This window comes from Stegostoma tigrinum, chromosome 15 (assembly GCF_030684315.1).
Source record: "Stegostoma tigrinum isolate sSteTig4 chromosome 15, sSteTig4.hap1, whole genome shotgun sequence".
Classification (NCBI taxonomy): domain Eukaryota; kingdom Metazoa; phylum Chordata; class Chondrichthyes; order Orectolobiformes; family Stegostomatidae; genus Stegostoma; species Stegostoma tigrinum.
The window spans coordinates 15,333,255-15,353,711 of NC_081368.1; the positions used below are offsets into that span (position 1 = coordinate 15,333,255).

At 42.9% G+C, this 20,457-nt stretch overlaps 1 protein-coding gene across 2 annotated transcripts in view; it reads right to left on the minus strand.

The window, feature by feature from the left end:
* Positions 1–20,457, minus strand: part of LOC125458849 (mastermind-like protein 2) — a 558,191-nt gene that overhangs the window by 482,316 nt on the left and 55,418 nt on the right. Inside the window, exon 1 of one of the 2 annotated variants that reach the window (XM_048544599.2) lies at positions 6,573–6,800. The exons of the other annotated variant lie outside the window; for it this stretch is intronic. Coding sequence (XP_048400556.1) covers positions 6,573–6,626 — 54 coding nt within the window. The 5' untranslated portion in view covers positions 6,627–6,800. Of the gene's footprint in view, positions 1–6,572; positions 6,801–20,457 lie in introns of those variants that run through there. 2 annotated transcript variants of the gene reach the window in all.

A 20,457-nucleotide genomic window follows, 5' to 3' on the forward strand; every position in this document is an offset into this window, starting at 1 on the left:
TACAAAGCATTTGGTGTTGTGAGCTTTACAAATCAAGCAAAAAATAAATGTACAAGTTCAAAATAAAGTAGAAAAATATTGAAAAGCCAGGAAAATAGTGAGAATCCCGCAGCAGGCGCAAATCCAGTACCGGCTACAGTATTGTGGTTAATTCAGGACACCACACTTTAGGAAGGATGTGAATGATTTGGAGAGGGTGTGGAACGCATTTACTGGAATGATTCTAGGGATAAAGGATAAGCTATGTGCAGACACTGGAGATGCTGGGCATTTTCCACACCAAAGAGAAGACTGCAAGAGGTATTTAAAATCATACCAGGTTTACAAAGAGTAAATCACGAGAAACTGCTTCGAAGAGCTGAATATTTGATACTGAATTAAAGTGTTTGGAAAAAGGATCAGAGATAGCAAGAGGAAAAACTGTTTTCATGTTTTGAGTGGTTAAGATTTGTAATGCACTGCCTGATGGAGTGGTACATCTGAGTTTGTTAATAACCTTTGACAGTGAATTGGATCACTACTGGAAGGAGAAAACAATGCATTGATATGGGAAAAGAGCATTGGAGAGGGGCAAAGAGGTTTGTTCTTAAGAGCTGACACAGACTCAATAAGCCAATGGCCTCTTTCAGCATTATACTATTCAATGATTACAATTATAGAGTTTAACTCCCCATGTAAGTTAATATTGAATCTGCTTCTGCCACTCTTTCGAGCAGTGTATTCCAGGTCAGAACAATTTGTCAACAAAATAGCATCCAAATCCCCATTCTTAGGAAGAAATATCACACCTTTTATGGAATTGATAACAGCCAGTCAGCATCTTTGGCCCAGAAATATTACAAGATAGTTTCCCTGTCAGCAGGAATTCATATTCACAGTTTCTCAGCCAAGCATCAAGTGCCTTCACTCCACTGTTGATTTCTGCTTTTACCCAAAGCTTTTTAGGGGTGTGTGGAGGATTTGGTGGTCGAGCACATATGCAACATTCAGATACCTCCAGGGTGTAAGGACGTCACACATGACAGATTAACATCTGCCTATTAGGCCAGCAATGCTCACCTCTCAATAAAGCAAGTGGCAACAACTGAGCCCAACCTTTTTGATACATAATATAAATCAGACCCGTGTTTAGCAAAGTGATATGCAATTATGGAGATTACAAAATATGTTTTGTTGTAAATGGCAGTTTACAAAATACAGAATAAAAGCTAAAGATCATTCCTAAGTGAAAGCTTATATTGTAGAAAACAGCTAACAGCTGTGGTTTGCCATGGTGACTACTAACTAATGGAACAAAGAGCTCTTGTTTGATGCATTTTTCACTGATGTCTCCGTTTCTCCCTTCACATTTAACTCAAACATCAAGGAATAACTCCCATCCTCAAGAATTTACATTTTGTAATGATTAATCTCACAAAATGCATGGATGCTTGTGGGTTAGAAAGGAATGAGACACTATTCAAACAATAACATGGAAGAGACCTTACTGAGCATTCACCTTGATGCCAGTGGTTCCATACTGGGTTTATTTAAATTAATTTGTGTTAAACAATAAATAATTACAACAAAGCACAGTGTCATCACATATGATGTAAAAGATGCAGTGGAAAAGGCTTCTTTTCTTAAACAAAACAGTTCAAGTTTTTATGACAATCTACTGCTGGTAATAAGGGGATAGAAATTACTTGTCATGGGGATTGCTACATGCTAAAATTATTTAGACTGATGAACTATCTGTGACAAATTTTCCTGATCCAATACTTTGATGGATGTCATCGTAGAGGCTTAGCAACATTGCAACTAAAATTACCATTTAAAATTGTCGCACTCATAAATATTTATCTTTTTGAAACTATAATAGATGACGTTAGGCATTATTTATGCATTCATTTAGGGAGGGGTTTAAAATGATTTTATCTCCCCAGGACCATGGATAAGTATTCAACCAAAATGAGCCCAACCTGCAACCACTTGTCTCTCGCTGTCGCATTTGAAATGGATGCCAAGGTATATAGGGAGAGAATTGCCCTTCTTATAGAAACCTGTTGCTTTCACCAAGCAGTTCTCTATGAATGACAGAGATTTCAAAGTTGACAACTTCCAAATTATTGGCATCAAGATGTCTAATATCCAAATGGAAATCCACTTGGCTATGCCACTGACACTTTGGTTTGTGAATTGGTCATTTTCTCAATATCAGTGAATTTCAGTGGTAGCAATTCACTAGTGTCCATTGTAACATCAATGAAATCCCTATACTGAGAAATTCCACGCTTATAGAAGGCTGTCGTGTCTGTCATGTGTCTACTCACGAAGCATCAGGCTTATTTGACCGATTGTCACACACTGGTGTCTTCATTCTTAGAAAGACAGTGTGTGTACATTTCCTCTCCAGGCGTAAAGCGATTTCATATGTAGTCACTGCAGAAACACATGTTCAACAGACATATAATCTACACACAATTGCTGTATTGAAATCGTGTGCATGTAGTTAATGTGTACAGTTGCATTGACACTGCTAAAAGTACTTCTGACAAATACAAAAGGACAATGTCAGTACTTCTCATACACACTGTATCAAAGTATATTGTTGGGGACATTATCCATCTGGTCATTGCTTAGAACGAAGGTGATAATTACAGACTATAGTGTCATCTTTCAGTGTAGGAAAGTGTCACAGCATTTATCATAGAGTCAGAGAGCAGTACAGCAGGGACACAGGCCGTTCTGTCCAACTCATTTGTGCTGACTTGATTTCCTAAATTAATCTAGACCAATTTGCCAGCATTTGGCCCATATCCCTCAAAACCATTCTTATTCATATAGCCATCCAGATGCCTTTTAAATGTTATAATTGCACCTGCCTCCACCACTTTCTCTGGTAGCTCATACCATAAACATAACACTATCTGTGTTCAAAAGTTGCCCCTTAGGTCCCTTTTAAATCTTTCCACTCACACCTTAAATTTATGACCTCCAGTTTTGGACAGCCCGACCCCAGGGAAAAGACTTTGATTATTCACCCTATTCATGCCCTGCATGATTATATAAACCTCTACAGCCCCCAGTTTCTGACACTCCAGCCAACTCAGCCTTTCCCCAGAGCTCAAACACTCCAAGCTGGCAACAGCCTTGTAAATCTTTCCTGAACCCCTTCATGTTTAACACATATTTCCTATAGCAGGGAGACCAGAATTGAACGAAGTATTCCAGAAGTGGTCTAACCAATGCTCTATACAGCCACAACATGACCTCCCAACTCCCATACTCAATGCACTGACCAGAAAAATCAAGCATACCAAATGCCTTCTTCACTATCCTGTCTGCCTGAAATGGTCTGCCTGAAATGCCACTTCTAAGGAACTATGGACCTGCACTCCAAGGTCTCTTTGTTCAGCAACACTTCCCAGGAACTTACCATTAGGTGCATGCGTCTTGCCCTGATTTGCTTTTCCAAAATTCAGCACCTCACATTTTTCTAAATTAAACTCCATCTGCCACTCCTCAGCCCATTGGCCCATCTGACCCAAGATCCCGTTGTACATTGAGGTGACTTTCTTCACTGTCCACTACACTACCAAATTTGGTGTCATTTTCAAACTTGCTAACATATACCTCCTACGTTTACAACCAAATAATTTATATAAATGACAAAAAGCAGTCGACCCAGCAATGAACTTGTGGCACAAACGCTGGTCACAGGCCTCCAGTCTGAAAAGCAAGCCTCCACCACCCTCTCTCTCCTACTTTTGAGCCAGTTCTGTATCGAGTTCTCCCTGTACTCTATGTCACATAACCTTGCTAACCAGTCTACCATACAGGATCTTATCAAATATCATAATGAAGTCCATTTCGATCATGTCCACTGTTCTGCCCTCATCAATCCTCTTTGTTACTTCTTCAAAAAACTCAGTCAAGCTAGTGAGACACAATTTCCCATGCACAAAGCCATGTTGACTATCCCTGATCAGTCCTTGTCTTTCCAAAAGCATGTAAATCCTGTTCCTCAGGATTCCCTCCAACAACTTGCCCACCTCTCACATCAGGCTCAGCAGTCTATTGTTCCCTGGCTTTTCCTTACCATCCCTCTGAAATAATGGCACCACGTTAGCAAACCTCCAGTCTTCCAGCACCACACTTGTGGTTATCAATGAGACAAACATTTAAGCAAGGGGCCCAACAATCACATTCTAGCTTCCCACAGAGTCCTAGGGTACATCTGATCCGGTCCTGGGGATTTATCGACCTTTATGCATTTTGAGATGTTCAACACCTCCTCGTCTCTAATATAAATATTTTTCACGAAGTCGCTATTCATTTCCCCAGTTCTTTCACTTCCATACCCTTCTCCACAGTAAACACTGATGCAAAATACACGGTAAGTATCTCCCCCATCTCCTGCAGTTCCACACATAAGCAGCCTTGCTGATCGTTAAGGGGCCCTATTCTCTCCCCAGTTACCTTTTAGACCTTAATGTGTTTTAGAATCCCTTTGGATCCTCCTTAACCCTATTTTCCAAAGCTATCTCATGTCCCCTTTTTGCCCTCCTGATTTCTCTCTTTAGTATGCTTCTACTGTCTTTATATTCTTGTAGGGATTCACTCCATCCCTGCTGTTTGTACCCGATATATACTTCCTTCTTTTTCTTGATTTGCGTGGAATACACTAAGGTTATACCTTTGAGACACAACCTCAAAACATACACTATACAAACAAGAATAGGCCACTCGGCCCTTTGAGTCTGCTTGACCATTCAACAAGATCGTGGCTGACAAGATTTTAACCCCAACTCTACATTCCTGAATACTCCTGATAATTTTTCATCCCCATAGTAATCAAGAATCTATCAACATTTGCCTTAAAAATATTTAAAGATTCTGCATCCACTGCCTTTTGAAGAAGGAAATTCCAAAGGCTCTGAGAAAAACAAAAATCTTCATCTCAGTCCTGGATCGGTGATCCCTGATTTTTAAACAATGACTCCTAGTTCTAGACTCTTCAACAAGAGGAAATATCTTTTCAACATTCACTCCATCAAGTCCCTTCAGGATCTTCTACGTTTCCATTAAGACACCTCTGGTTCTTCTGAACTCCAGAGTTTACAGGCCTAGTCTGTCTAGTCATTCCTCATAAAGCAATCTGCCCTTTCGAAATATTAGCCCTCTCTGAACTGCTTGCAAAGCATTAACATCCTCCTGTAGGTACAGTGACTGATAAATTGTGAAGAGTTTAGGCCCCAGCACCACCCCATGTGGCACACCACTTGTGTCACCCTGCCAGCCTTAAAAAGACGCATTCATTCCTTCTCTCTGCTTCCTGTTAGCCAGTCAATCTTCTACCTATGTCAATATGTTATCACAACACCGTGAACTTTTATTTCCCACCATAACCTTTGATGTGGCACCTCATCAAATACCTTCTTGGAATCTAAGTACCGAACGTCCACTGCTTCCCCTTTCATCTGCAGCACAAGTTACATCTTCAAAGAAGACCAATGAATTAGTTTAACATTATTTCCCTTTGACAAAATCACATAGATTCTGTCTGATTATTTTGTACATCAGTAACTAAACCCTTTGGCTCACGCCCTTGAGACAACCTTGAGTGACATTCAGGACACAGTCACCAGTCACACCATTGATCCCAAGTCACACACCAAAGTCACAGTCTCAAATCACACCCTTGTGACCCACACTTGTATCACACATTCAGGTAACACACTCAGGAAACACCCACCGGTCACATCCTTAAGTCTGATCCTCAATTCACAACTACAACACACACCCTCAAAGCACACTTTGAAGACTCACCCTGGCTCATTCCAAAGGCATGTTAATGGAACCTTCTCCATCCCTTTGCTCCCAAAAGCAACAGAATCCTTTAGAGACAAACAACACAACTCCCCCACATCATGTTCCTGCTCCAAGCCAGGGATCTGCTGGTAGATACTGATCAGATTCTGAATGGGGAAATTGAGGATTGGAAATGGAAAAACCAGCAGAAACAGTTGGCAGAGCCTCTCATCGGTATCCTGCCAAAACATCCTTGTTGTGAGGCAAGTTGAGGGCTAAGAGAAGAGAATTATCCTTGAAAAGGAAAAACTTTTTAAAATATGTATTTATAACAAGCAGAGTTTCAGAATTGAAAACACTAAAATGAACACAATATACACTTTCAATCAAGTACATTAAAAAAATTTTCTAAAAGCAATGTATTCATTTCCTTAGATTATACAATTTAGCCTATTTAGAATAAATATTTGTTCAAACTGAAACGGCACTTCAACTTCCAAAATTAAGTATCAAAATATCAATATATGTGCACGTTTGTTTATGTGTGCACATTTAACATAACTTACGTACATGATAACACCTAATTACTTGTCATAACGAAATCAAATTCAAAATTACACTGCATTTGTATTCTGTAACAAACAGTTTTCACTGTCACTAAGTTGTTAGGTTAATGGAACTCACAAAGCCTGACTTTGCCTAGACTGTACACAGTACAGTGCACATAACTACAAACAGCACTAAACAACAGCATGCTGTAATAGTGAATTGACACTTACCACTTTAAAATGAAAGTGGAACAAGAAAGAGCGAAAGACTAGCATTGTCTCCATTGTCGATAAACACTGTTACTTTATTCTGGTCTTTTCTCCAATAACAGCTTTGCATTTCATTTTTTTGGAAGAACAGCTTTACTTTGGACACACTCCCCTCTCAATACATATCCAACTTCTGGCTGACTAGCCAGGCAGCTTCCCGTATCTGTATTTATATAAGAAAACAGAAACACCGAGATTTTTCCAAAGTAACATCCCACTCATCCCCCTCCCTGCCACTTTCCCCATCGCTGTTTTATTAGTTTAGCTCAGCTTGGCGAGTCACTGGAGGTCACCTCCAAAGATCAAAAGCAATTATTCCTTGTCAACACCCACTGCATGAGACCCCCCTCTCCGCCCATTACAGCTCAGAAAAACAGGGGTATTAAACGCTATTCTGTCTCCCACCATTTCAGTTTTAAGGAAACAAAATCCTCATATCAAAATGAAAAGTTAGCTTTTTGACATTATTTTGCAAAACAAATGAAACGGAATGTTGCAATCCATGCAATCTATTATGTTACAGTAGCTAAATAGAAAAACTGCAACTGCTTCCTTAAATGATCAAAGCAATATCCAGGGAGTCAAATAACAACAATTGTATTCATGTGGAACCTTTAATACAGTAAACAAATTGTCCGCAAGATGCTTCACAGATGAAGAATTAACATTGAGCCACTTAAGGATGTATTATGGCAGATGATTTAAAGTTTGGCCAAAGCAGCACCTTTTTGAAGAGAGGCATTTTGAAGGAGGAAATAGAAGTGGAGAAGTGGAGATTGAAGGTATTAGGGCCCAAGCAGCTGTCAACAGGACTGCCATTAGTGACATACAGGTACTGACTTCAGCTAGGCTAATGATAGGATCCCCAACCTCAGAACTCAGTATTTGTCGCTTTAAGAACACTGTCAGGATCCAAGCTTCTGATCTAATGGCTCATGTGTAGGATTCAAAACAAGATTGAGGTTTCCTGTGAAGCTCTTGCAGTTGAATTGCTTGCCGAATCTCCCCGCTGAGGTTGATAGATGTAGAATGTCAAGATTCCGGCAAACCGCTGATGCAAATGCAGCTTTATTTGCACAGGGCCATGGGATAGAGGTATACTTTGTCCCACGATTGGGAATAGCAATGATAACTGTCCAAAAGAATCAGAGTCATACAGCAGGGAGACAGGCCCTTTGACCCAACTTGTTCATGCTGACCAGGTTTCCTAAATTGAACTAGTCCCATTTGCCTGCATTTGGCCCATATTTCTCTAAACGTTTCCTACCCGCGTACCTATCCAAATGCCTTTTAAATGTTGCATTTATACCTGCCTCTACTACTTCTGCTGGCAGCTCATTCCATACATGCAACACACTGAGTGAAAATGTTGTCCCTCAGGTTCTTTTTAAATCTTTCCCCTCCCTACTTAAACCTATGTCGTCGCATTTTGGACTCTCTTACCTGGGGAAAAGACCTTGACTATTCACTCTATCCATGCCCCTCATGATTTTATAAACCTCTATAAGATTATGCTTCAGCCTCACTCCTCCAACTAAAAGCCCAACACTTCGGGTTTTAAACTACACTCGGCCGCAAATAGACATGAACCTGGTGGAGCTGATGTGCAGCTACATTGCAGATTTCCAAAGCATAAGAATTATCTTCAGGGTCTGGAGTTGCTTCTGTTTTGGCAGCAGACATGCTTATGATCTCACCAGAGCCAAGCTCCATGGTTTAAAATCTTCCATAATTCCTGGCACATGTTACCCACATGATGAAAATTGCACCACTTGCAAATGTCCTCAACCTTCTAGGTCCTTGCATCAAAACCTTTTTTGGAATAAATGTCTACCCACATCTACATGAACAGATCGCGATTAAGTGTCCCATCTAAAAAACAAGCCATTCAACAAGCATGAACTTTCTATGCACAACCCTGGAGTGTCAGACTAGCTAACAGACTCCATTTTTAAAAACCTTGATTTTTGGCATCTGGTTTACATTCTAAGCATTTCTGGGCACTTTGCTCTGACAGATGGCAACTGGTACCTCACTCATGTCACGTTCTTCATGTGCAAGTCTAGATAATGAAGGTTGGCAAGTGACAGTGAGTACCTCAGCCAAGTCTGATACTGTCCTCACCCCACAATCCAGACACATGTAATCTCCAGCACTGCCACTAGTCATTAGCAGCAGAACGCTCTGATGACTATTTTTGTGCTTCTTCCATGGAAATGGGCAAGGGGGCCAAACTTAGAGCCCACCCACCAAGGCATTAAAGATTAATTATCTCAGCACAGGCCTAAAAACAAACAGAATACAATAGGTACATCGCCACTGAGGCAGCAGGGCATTTTGTTATTTGGCAATACTTTGTTGCAGAGCTTTCACAGCACAACAGCAGGCCATTCAGCCCATTAAGTCCACATCTCAACTAACCCAATCAGCATAATATTGTTGTCCTTTATTCTTCATGCGCTTACCTAGCTTCACCTTCTGTATTTTGGCTGGGATTATGGTGCCTGGAGTTGTCAGGGTGCAGTGGGGTCTTTGACTGCTGTGGAGTGATAGCACTCCCTGATGTTAAAAGGCAATTCTGAGGTTTATTAAATTTGCTATTGGTGGTTCAGTCTCCCCTACAGTGGGGAAACCAAGCACAGATTGGTGTCTGCTTTGGAGAATGCCTCTGTTCAGTGCACAAGTCCAATCCTGAACTTGCAGCTACCTGTCATTTGAATTCTCCACCTTATTCTCACAGTGACCTGTCTGTCCTCAGCCTTCTGTGGTGTTGAAGTGAAGCTCAGCATAAGCTTGATAAACAGCAATGCACCTTCTGTTTCAACATTCAGCGTTCAACACTGAGTACAATGATCAGAAGTCATAACCTCTGCCTCCTTTTTCTTTCTGCACAACCCTGGTTTTGATTTCTCTTTCCTTGTAATTTTCAAATGGTGGCTTTAAAAGAAATTATTTGTTCATGGGATGCAGGTATTGCAAGCTAGGCGAGCAGTTATTGCCATCACTCATAGTTAAGCGTCAACCACATTGCTATGGGTCTGGAATCACATGTAGGCCAGTTAGAATTACAAATTTCCTTCTCTAAAGTGCATTAGTAAACCAGGTGGGTTACTACGACATTCAACTGTAGTAACATGGTCACCATGAGACTAGCTTTATTTGTTAATTCAAGTATCTTTTATTGAATTCAGATATCACCAACCACCTAGGGCGGGAATTGTATCAGAGATAATGGGAACTGCAGATACTAGAGAATCCAAGATAACAAAGTGTGGAGCTGGATGAACACAGCAGGCCAAGCAGCATCTCAGGAGCACAAAAGCTGACGTTTCGGGCCTAGACCCTTCATCAGAAAAAGTTTTCTGATGAAGGGTCTAGGCCCGAAACGTCAACTTTTGTGCTCCTAAGATGCTGCTTGGCCTGCTGTGTTCATCCAGCTCCACACTTTGTTATCACCTAGGGTGGGAGTTGAATTGATTTCCCCGGAATAGTAGGCTCACCAGACTGATTCCCGGGACAGCAGGACTGACATAAGAAGAAAGACTAGGTTGATTGGGCTTGTGCTGAGTTGAATTTAGAAGAACGAGGACACATATAAAATCCTGATGGGACTGGATAGCCTAGATGTGGGAAGAATGTTCCCGATGTTGGGGAAGTCCACAGCCGGGTGTACAGTCTAAAAATAAGGAGTAAGCCATTCAGGACTGAGATGAGGATGAATTTCTTCATTCAGAGAGTTGTGAACCTGTGAAATTCTTGATTGCAGAAAGCTGTTGTGGCCAATTCATTAGATATATTCAGGAGGGAGATGGACATGGCCCTTGTGGCTCAAGGAATCAAAGGGTATGGAGAAAAAGTGGGAATGGGATACTGAGATTGCATGATCAGCTACAATCATATTGAATAGTGGTGCAGGCCCGAAGGGCTGAATAGCCTACTCCTGCACCTATTGTCTATATTTTTATGTTTCTGTTAAACTGGGGTTCTGGATTAAAGTCGTCATGTTCCCGGAAGTCTGTAGGAGACTGTTGTTTCCAACAACGAGGTGACTTCTGTCACTGAGGGTCACTACAACTCTGGTGAGGGGTGAGCTTGCAAAGGCAGGACCTTCATAAAAACCTCAGCCAGTGCAGTGCCAGTTGAACCCAGGCTGTTAGCATCACTCTCCATCACATACATTCCATCCAACTGACTGAGCTAACCATTCCCATGGTTCTGGATTACTAACCCAGTAACATTATTATTACAACACCACCTTCACACATTGCTGAGTTGGATTCTGCCATTCACACCTCTTCTAGGCACATTTTCTTTTTTAACTTGAACCATAATAAATCTCATTTTCCCTGATCCAGCTACCTTTTTAATCAGTTAAACCGTCCTGGCTTCCATTCTGTCGCAAACTTTCTCTTTTTGTTCTTTTATCGTACCCTCCTCCCTTACTTTGCTGCTGCAAATGTGTAAAACTTACAGCATCATGAAGTTTTTCATAGTTATTGACCTGAATTATTAACTTGGTTTCTCTCTCCACAGTCACTGCCAGACTTGCTGAGTATCTCTGTATTTTCAATGTTTATATCAGCTCCGAGGGGTTAGGTTTCATAAGGAGACTTGTTGAAAAATGATGTTTCCCATAGAGTATCCGAGGACTGTGCATTATTATCAATTCACAGCAGCTGCAGTCGTCCCAAGCTGGTGACATGATTGTAGCTGTCAGGTATCATGTGGTGTGCTGAGAATTCCTGCTGTATTGTTATCACAGGTTTAGACTCAGTGCAATAACGTGATTTGCTTAGAAAAAGACTTACAATTGTATTGCGCCTCCCGTGATCATACCATATTCCAAAAGCGTCAAATAGCCAATGCATTGTTTGATTCAAAGTGTAGCCACGTTTGCAATGCAGCAATCAATTTTCAAACTCTCAACCGATCAGGCAGCAACTGTAGACAGACAGAAACTGAGTCAATGGTTCACCTTCCATTTTATAGTGAGGATGTTTGAAGGATGAAGGTAGGTCTGGATATAGAATCAGATATGTTCAAGCACCGGATGAGGCCATTCACCCTATCATGTCTGCACCAGCTCTCCAAATGAGCATCGTAACTTAGTCCCGAACTCCTCCCCATGCACTGGCACATCGTTTCTATTTCAGTAATTGCTACTGCCCTCTTGAATGCCTCCACTACGGTTTCAGATACTGCATTTCATACCCAAATTACTTATTGTGTGGAAAGGTTTTCTCTCGCATCACGTTTACTTCTTTTTCAAATCACCATGCTCTCTCATTCTTTTCTGAGCAGGAACAGTTTCTCCCCATGTACTCTGTCCTTGCCCCTCATGATTTTGAAAACTTCTATCCGATCACCTCGAAGTCTTCTTCTCTCCAACTGGAACACTCCCAATGTCTTCAATCTATCCTCATAACTGACGTCAATGCGGTCTTCCTCCTCCGTCTGAAAGTGTGATCTTTTGCAGCCAGCAGAGGGGGCCTTGGTTTAACTTCTCATCTGAAAGGCAGCACCTCGATCAGCACAATAGTCCCTCAATGCTGGACCCACGTGTCAACCTTAATTTTCATGCAAAATGTCTAGAGTGGGATTCAAGCCCTTTATCTCCAGCCTCAGGTGTGACAGCGACTTGAGAGGTCAAGGCTGATGGCTATCAAAGAGCAGTAGCAGGCTGATTCTGTGGTCATGTGGAGGTACCAGTAGAACTAGATTGCAATGTGAACATGGAAGAAATATCACCAAATCAGCTTGTTTCTAAAGTGGCTACAACACATCCTGCCCTGTCAGAACAAGTGACAGGAGTAGCACTTCTCTAATGCGGTCACTTCTCCTGAAAAGCTTACCCTAGAAACCGCAAAAACCCTGTAAACCATACCCTCCCAACCGGCCCCTCCCTTCCCTCCCAAAATCCCTCCCTTCAGTGAGCATGGCAAATTCAAAAACAGCCTCGGATATGTTTGGATGGAAGTGCTCAAGTTGCAGAAGGCTGGTGTCTTGTAGATGACAGCAGCTGAGAAGGGAGATCTGAGGGCTCAGAAAAACCAGTTGGATAGAAAAGTACGCAACTTTTCTCTTTTTACTATGCAGCCTGAGGACACATTTAACAAAGCTTCCCTTCCAACTTGGCTCTGCTCTCAAGACATTCCCAGGCTGACACATTTATTGCTAACATTTTGCGAGTTACGACCACTGGGAATGCTGTCAGCATAAGTTACTTCCAAAGAATGTTTTCACAAGCTCAGACTTTTGACTTTGCATGATAGAATATGCCCTTTGATATAAGTTTGGCCACCCATTAAATTTCAACCCAAATTTTTGTTTCCAGTAATTTTGATGGGTCACAATGAATGTGGGCCCTAATATGTAATTGATCAGACTCTGCCTTCAGAACCAACGACTCTATAACTGGGGTGGGGTGGATGTTGGCATGGAGACCCTCAGGCTTTGAATTCACTGTCTTTCTGGTGGTTCTGGTTGGGCCCATCTTCTACCTGGTCCCAGGGCAACGCCTCTCTCTCTGAGCAACATGCAAGAGGCCACTCTGTTTTTTTTTAAATCGAGACTTCAACAGAGCTAACCATAACCTGCCCCAAATAGCCTTCCCCAGCCAATCGGTCTAAAATCCTGATGACTGATATTACAGCAACACAACTGACAATGGTCATTCTGGACCATTGCTTAGTTCCCTTGCTGTTTCAATCATGTTTATGTCAGGAGGCCTGGGAATGGCGACTGGGAGATATCCTTGGTCCCTGAGCTTTCCTATCTCTTATCCGTAAAAGGGTGATCTTTCTGCTTCAAATAAGAAGCAAATTAAAGATCTCAGTACATCGATGCAGCTGAGACTAATGATGCAACCGGCTATTGAATGGATCTTTATATTCACATCAGGATAGAAACAGGGCTTGGCCTTTTATGGTTCAGTGTTAATGACCCTGCCTCTGGGCCAGAAGATCTGGGTTCAAGTCCCACTGCTCCAGCATAATGTCACAAATGTCCAAGCAAGTTGATTCTTAGTAAGCATTTTAAGGGGGCTTGTTTGGAGCAGTGGTAATGTCCCTACCTCTGGCCTAGAAACTTCAGATAAATGTCTCACATTCTTCAACCATGTGTTGTAACATCCTGAACAGGGGGCTTGATTAATAATATTTAGATACAGTGTCACTCTAATGAAGTAAATGCAGAAAGATCCTACTGTTACATTAGGGAATAAATACTAACACTACTACATTACCAGTGATATGTCTACAACAACAGCTTTTTTTTATATTTGTGCATGGGATGTGATGTCAATGGCCAGGTCGACATTTATTGCCCATCCCTAATTCCACTGAACTGTTCCAGGCGATGGTGTGTAAGAATAGCGACTGTGCTGTTGGGGAAGGAGTTCCAGGGCTTTGACCTAGCAACAGTGAAGGAACGGTAAAATAGTTCCAAGCCAGGCTGGTGTGTTGCTTGGAGGACAATTCGCAGGATGCAGGGTTGAACCACATCTACTACCTTTGTCCTTCAAGGTGGTGGAGGTCACAATTTGAAAAGAGTAAGGATGAGTTACTGCAACGCATCTTGTAGGTGGAACACAGTGCTGCCAACATGCATTGGAGCTGGTGGGACTGCATGTTTGTGGATGGGGTGCCAGTTAAGCGGGCTGCTTTGTCCTGGCTCGTTACTGGAGCATTATTGGAATTACAGCCATCCAAATAAATGGGGATCTATTCCACTCCTGACTTGTGCCTTGAGGATGGTAGACAAAACTGAGGAAACAGGAAGTGAGTTACGTGGCACAGAATCCCACAGAATTCTGCCCTGCTCTTGAAACCACAGTGTTTACATTGTTGGTCTTATTCCAAGATATTGATGCTGGGGGATTCAGCGATGTAACTGCAATTAAACATCAAGGGATGGTGGTTAGATTTTCTCTTGTTGGAAACGGCATTTTCCTGGCACTTGTGCGATGTGATCGTTACTTAACATTTTCAGCCCAAGCCTGAAAATTGTCCAGCTCTTGCTGTATTTGGAACATGGACTGCTTCAGTATCTGAGGAGTTGCGAATGGTGCTGAACATTGCGCAATCATCAGCGAACATCCCCACTTCTGGCCTCATGGTGGAGGGAAGTTCATGATGATGCAGCTGTAGATGGCTGAGCCTAGGACAGGGACAACCCTGAGGAACTGCTGCAGAGATGTCCTGGAGCTGAGATGATTGCCCACAATTTTTAGCATACCCTTAACATGCCCTAAACATAGGAAAATGCCCAAAGGTGCTTCACAGGAGGTTTTTCAGACAGAACATTACACAGATTAATTCAGCATCTAGGTTAAAAATGTTGTTTTTTAGGGAGCAAATTAAAGGAGGAGAAGCTGATGGAAGATTTTAGAAAGGGAGCACCAGAGATTAAAGCCTAAAGCATCAGAATGTACAGCCATTGATACTAAAACGATAAAACTCATAGATGCTCAGGAGGCCAGACTCAGTCTTGTAAGGCTGGAGGTAGTTATGATGTAGGCACAACAAGTCAATTAACAAAGTAGCGAGTAAATCTTTATTATTAGATACGCTATTCTACTGATGACCAATGGACAAAAGTGCACACATTTTAGTTTTGCATGTTCTTGAAGACAGAAAGAATTGTGAAAATAAAGAGAACCTGTATTTGACTGAACATATTTTCAGGAAATGGCTGTGTTGAACTAAACTGCAGAAAATGGCCTATCCAATGAATTTGTATATAACAGTGTAAACTGATCCCAGGGTTTCTCAGCAATGCACCCTTTCAATTCTTCCAAGGCTGTAGTTACATCTGGACTTTGACTAAATTCACTCGAGCTTTCCAAGTTTTTGATAATTGTGCACAGTGCGTCGTTCTCAGTCCAGCAGCAACACTGCTTCTTCATCTCACCCAGATTTAGGAGACTGTTTGCATAATCATTTCAATCATAAGCACAACCTTATGTTTTCAAGCTTTTACAGAAATCACAATTAATGTGCAGAAATGCTCACTGCTTGTTTTATTGCTACGCAAGAGTTATTCAAAGAAGTATTCAGAGGCCTTTTTTAATCAAGATAATAAAATGTGAGGCTGGATGAACACAGCAGGCCAAGCAGCATCTCAGGAGCACAAAAGCTGACGTTTCGGGCCTAGACCCTTCATCAGAGAGGGGGATGGGGAGAGGGAACTGGAATAAATAGGGAGAGAGGGGGAGGCGGACCGAAGATGGAGAGTAAAGAAGATAGGTGGAGAGAGTGTAGGTGGGGAGGTAGGGAGGGGATAGGTCAGTCCAGGGAAGACGGACAGGTCAAGGAGGTGGGATGAGGTTAGTAGGTAGCTGGGGGTGCGGCTTGGGGTGGGAGGAAGGGATGGGTGAGAGGAAGAACCGGTTAGGGAGGCAGAGACAGGTTGGACTGGTTTTGGGATGCAGTGGGTGGGGGGGGAAAGCTGGGCTGGTTGTGTGGTGCAGTGGGGGGAGGGGACGAACTGGGCTGGTTTAGGGATGCAGTTGGGGAAGGGGAGATTTTGAAACTGGTGAAGTCCACATTGATACCATATGGCTGCAGGGTTCCCAGGCGGAATATGAATTGCTGTTCCTGCAACCTTCGGGTGGCATCATTGTGGCAGTGCAGGAGGCCCATGACGGACATGTCATCTAGAGAATGGGAGGGGGAGTGGAAATGGTTTGCGACTGGGAGGTGCAGTTGTTTATTGCGAACCGAGCGGAGGTGTTCTGCAAAGCGGTCCCCAAGCCTCCGCTTGGTTTCCCCAATGTAGAGGAAGCCGCACCGGGTACAGTGGATGCAGTATACCACATTGGCAGATGTGCAGGTGAACCTCTGCTTAATGTGGAATGTCATCTTGGGGCCTGGGATAGGGGTGAGGGGGGAGATGTGGGGACAAGTGTAGCATTTCCTGCGGTTGCAGGGGAAGGTGTGTGGTGGGGTTGGAGGGCAGTGTGGAGCGAACAAGGGAGTCACGGAGAGAGTGGTCTCTCTGGAAAACAGACGGGGTGGGGATGGAAAAATGTCTTGGGTGGTGGGGTGGGGTGGTATACTCCCATTCTCTTGATGACATGTCCATACTGGGCCTCCTGCAGTGCCACAATGATGCCACCCGAAGGTTGCAGGAACAGCAACTCATATTCCGCTTGGGAACCCTGCAGCCCAATGGTATCAATGTGGACTTCACCAGTTTCAAAATCTCCCCTTCCCCAACTGCATCCCTAAACCAGCCCAGTTCATCCCCTCCCCCCACTGCACCACACAACCAGCCCAGCTCTTCCCCCCCACCCACTGCATCCCAAAACCAGTCCAACCTGTCTCTGCCTCCCTAACCGGTTCTTCCTCACACCCATCCCTTCCTCCCACACCAAGCCGCACCCCCAGCTACCTACTAACCTCATCCCACCTCCTTGACCTGTCCGTCTTCCCTGGACTGACCTACCCCCTCCCTACCTCCCCACCTACACTCTCTCCACCTATCTTCTTTACTCTCCATCTTCGGTCCGCCTCCCCCTCTCTCCCTATTTATTCCAGTTCCCTCTCCCCATCCCCCTCTCTGATGAAGGGTCTAGGCCCGAAACGTCAGCTTTTGTGCTCCTGAGATGCTGCTTGGCCTGCTGTGTTCATCCAGCCTCACATTTTATTATCTTGGAATTCTCCAGCATCTGCAGTTCCCATTATCTCTGATACTCCTTTTTTAATCAGTCGATTTGCAGGAATGAATGAGGGCAAAATGTGTCTGCGAATGTGTTCATGATGGTTAATTAGAAAGCATGTCCTTTCGAAGCGAAATTGAACATGAGAAAGAAACCCCACAGGAACACAAAAGACAACTCTAGATGGAACGAAGATCCACGTGGTTGACAAATGATTTTGTTGTAACTATATAAGACAAGGTGGGGGAGGTCAAAAGACAAGTGAATGTGTATCCAGAGATCTGGAGGTGCTAATTGATATGATAGCCTTGCATAAAGTCAAATAGAATGTCATGTTTGAATTTTGAGAGGTGAATAACAATTCAGAAGTAATGATTGCCAGGCTGGAGGAAACACAAATGTTACCAGAACTGTTTTATAATTCCATCTTAAACACACCCTGTGAGGAATGCGGTGCATAAGGTGAGATGAATATTTTGTTGCAATTTCTCTCTTTGAGGTGCAAGGACTGGAAGATTAACTTGTTGTCTCACTATTTTGCACTCTAACATCTAGAAGTGATGATATTGCAGATTAATATTTTGCTGCATTTGTTTGTTAACTGCTTACACTGAATTTTTAAAAATTTTCTCATGGGATGCGGACATCACTGATTAGGTCAGTATTTCTTGGAGACACATGTAGGCCAGACCAGGTGTAAATGGCACATTTCCTTTCCTAAAGGGCATTAGAGAACCAATGGGCATGTATGATAATCAACAATGATTACATGGTTAGCACACAGTTTTTTCTATTCCAGATTGCAACAATTTTTTTGGAGCGTTGGAAACCAAGGGGTGGCCTGATAGAGTTTTTGGAGGCTGAATGGCCTGCTAGATGTACATAACATTATGAAGGGCATGGATAGGGTGGATAACTGCGTTTCCCCCATGGTGTATGTGTCAAATAGGTAGGGGAATGAATTTTAGATGACGGGGGAAAGTTTAAAAATGTGCGAGCAGTTATTTTATATTGATGGTGGTAGTGGCGCTGCCGGCAAAGGTGGTAATAGCAGATATGATAGCAACGTTTAAGAGAGATTTAGATAAGCACATGAACAGGCAGCGAATAGATGGATACAGACCATGTGCAGGCAGATGGGATTGGTTTAGAATGGTATTATGGTCAGCACAAACATGGACAGCCACAGGGGCCATTCCTGCACTGTACTGTTCTATATTCTAACAGCAACTTATGCCTTAGAGTCATCATGTCTGAATCATACAGCATGGAAACAGACCCTTCGGTCCAACTCATCCATGCTGACCAGGTTTTCCAAACTAAACTAGTCCCACTTGCCTGCATTTGGACCATATCCCTCTACTATTCATTTATCTATCTAAGTATCTTCTAAATGTTGTAACTGTACCTGCATCTACCACTTTCTCTGGCACTTCATTCGACACAGGCACCAGCCTCTGTGTGAAAAAGTTGCCCCTCAGATCCCTTTTAAATCTTTCCCCTCTCGCCCTAATGGTATGCCCCCTAGTTTTGAACTCCTTCACCTTAAGGAAAAGACCATTGCTATTCACCTTATCTATGCCCCTCATAATTTTATAACCCTCTATAAAGTCACCCCACAACCTCCCACGATCCAATGAAAGAAGTCACAGCCTAACCAGCCAACGCTTATAACTCAGACTGTCCAGTCCTGGCAATATCCTGGCAGATCTTTTCTGAAGCCAGTTTAATTTAATAATCTCCCTCCTATAACAGGATGACCAGAACTGCACACAGTAATCCAAAAGCGACCTCACCAAACCCCTGCATAACCTCAACATGACATCCCAACTCCTAGACTCAATGGACTAAACAATGAAGGCAGGCATGCCAAGTGCTTTCTTCACCACCCTGTCTACCATGACGCAACTTTCAAAGAACTAGGTCTCTCTGTTCCACAACACTACCCAGGACGCTACTATTAACATAGAACATAGAATACAGAACATAGAACATTACAGCACAGTACAGGCCCTTCGGCCCTCGATGTTGTGCCAACCTGTCATACCGATCTGAAGCCCATCTAACCTACACTATTCCATGTACATCCATATGCTTATCCAATGACGACTTAAATGTACCTAAAGTTGGCGAATCTACTACCGTTGCAGGCAAAGCGTTCCATTCCCTTACTTCACTCTAAGTCATCTGTCCTATATCTTTCACCCCTCAATTTAAAGCTATGCCTCCTCGTGCTCGCCGTCACCATCCTAGGAAAAAGGCTCTCCCTATCCACCCTATCTAACCCTCTGATTATTTTATATGTTTCAATTAAGTCACCTCTCAACCTTCTTCTCTCTAACGAAAACAGCCTCAAGTCCCTCAGCCTTTCCTAGGCAACATCCTAGTAAATCTGCTCTGCACCCTTTCCAAAGTTTCCACATCCTTCTTATAACGCGGTGACCAGAACTGTACACAATACTCCAACTGCAGCCGCACCAGAGTTTTGTACAGCTGCAGCATAACCTCTTGGTTCCGGAACTCAATCCCTCTGCAGCATAACCTCTTGGTTCCGGAACTCGATCCCTCTGCAGTATAACCTCTTGGTTCTGGAACTCGATCCCTGTATGAGTCCTGCCCTTGTTGGTTTTACTAAAATGCAATACCTCACATTTATCCAAATTAAAATCCATCTGCCTCTCCTCAGCCCATTGGCTCAATTGTTGAAGATCCCTTTGTAATCTTAGATAACTTTCTTCACTATCAACTATACTTCCAATTTCGGTGTCACCAGCAAACTTAGTAATCATGCCTCCTAAATTCTCATCCAAATTGTTTATATAAATTACAAACAAAACCATGCAAGGACAGATGATCAGAAGCTTGGTTAGAAAAGTATTTCGCAGAAAAGAAGCAAGGTAGTGAGAGGCTTAGGAAGGGGATTCTCATTGGGACACAGGCAGCTGGAAGCAAAGTCACCAAAGGCAAAGGAATTAGAAACAGAGGGGCAGAAGGTTCAAATTAGAGAATTTTAGAGATCTTAGAGTTGTTTAAAACAATACCTGTAAGGGACTTGAACCTGGGCCTTCTCACTCAAAGGCAGGGACACTACTACTGTGCCACAAGAGCCTTTTGACAGTCACAGGTTGGAGTCGATCAGAGGCAAGGAGGAAGGGAGACCTGGGCATTGGCAAAACAATGCCGATG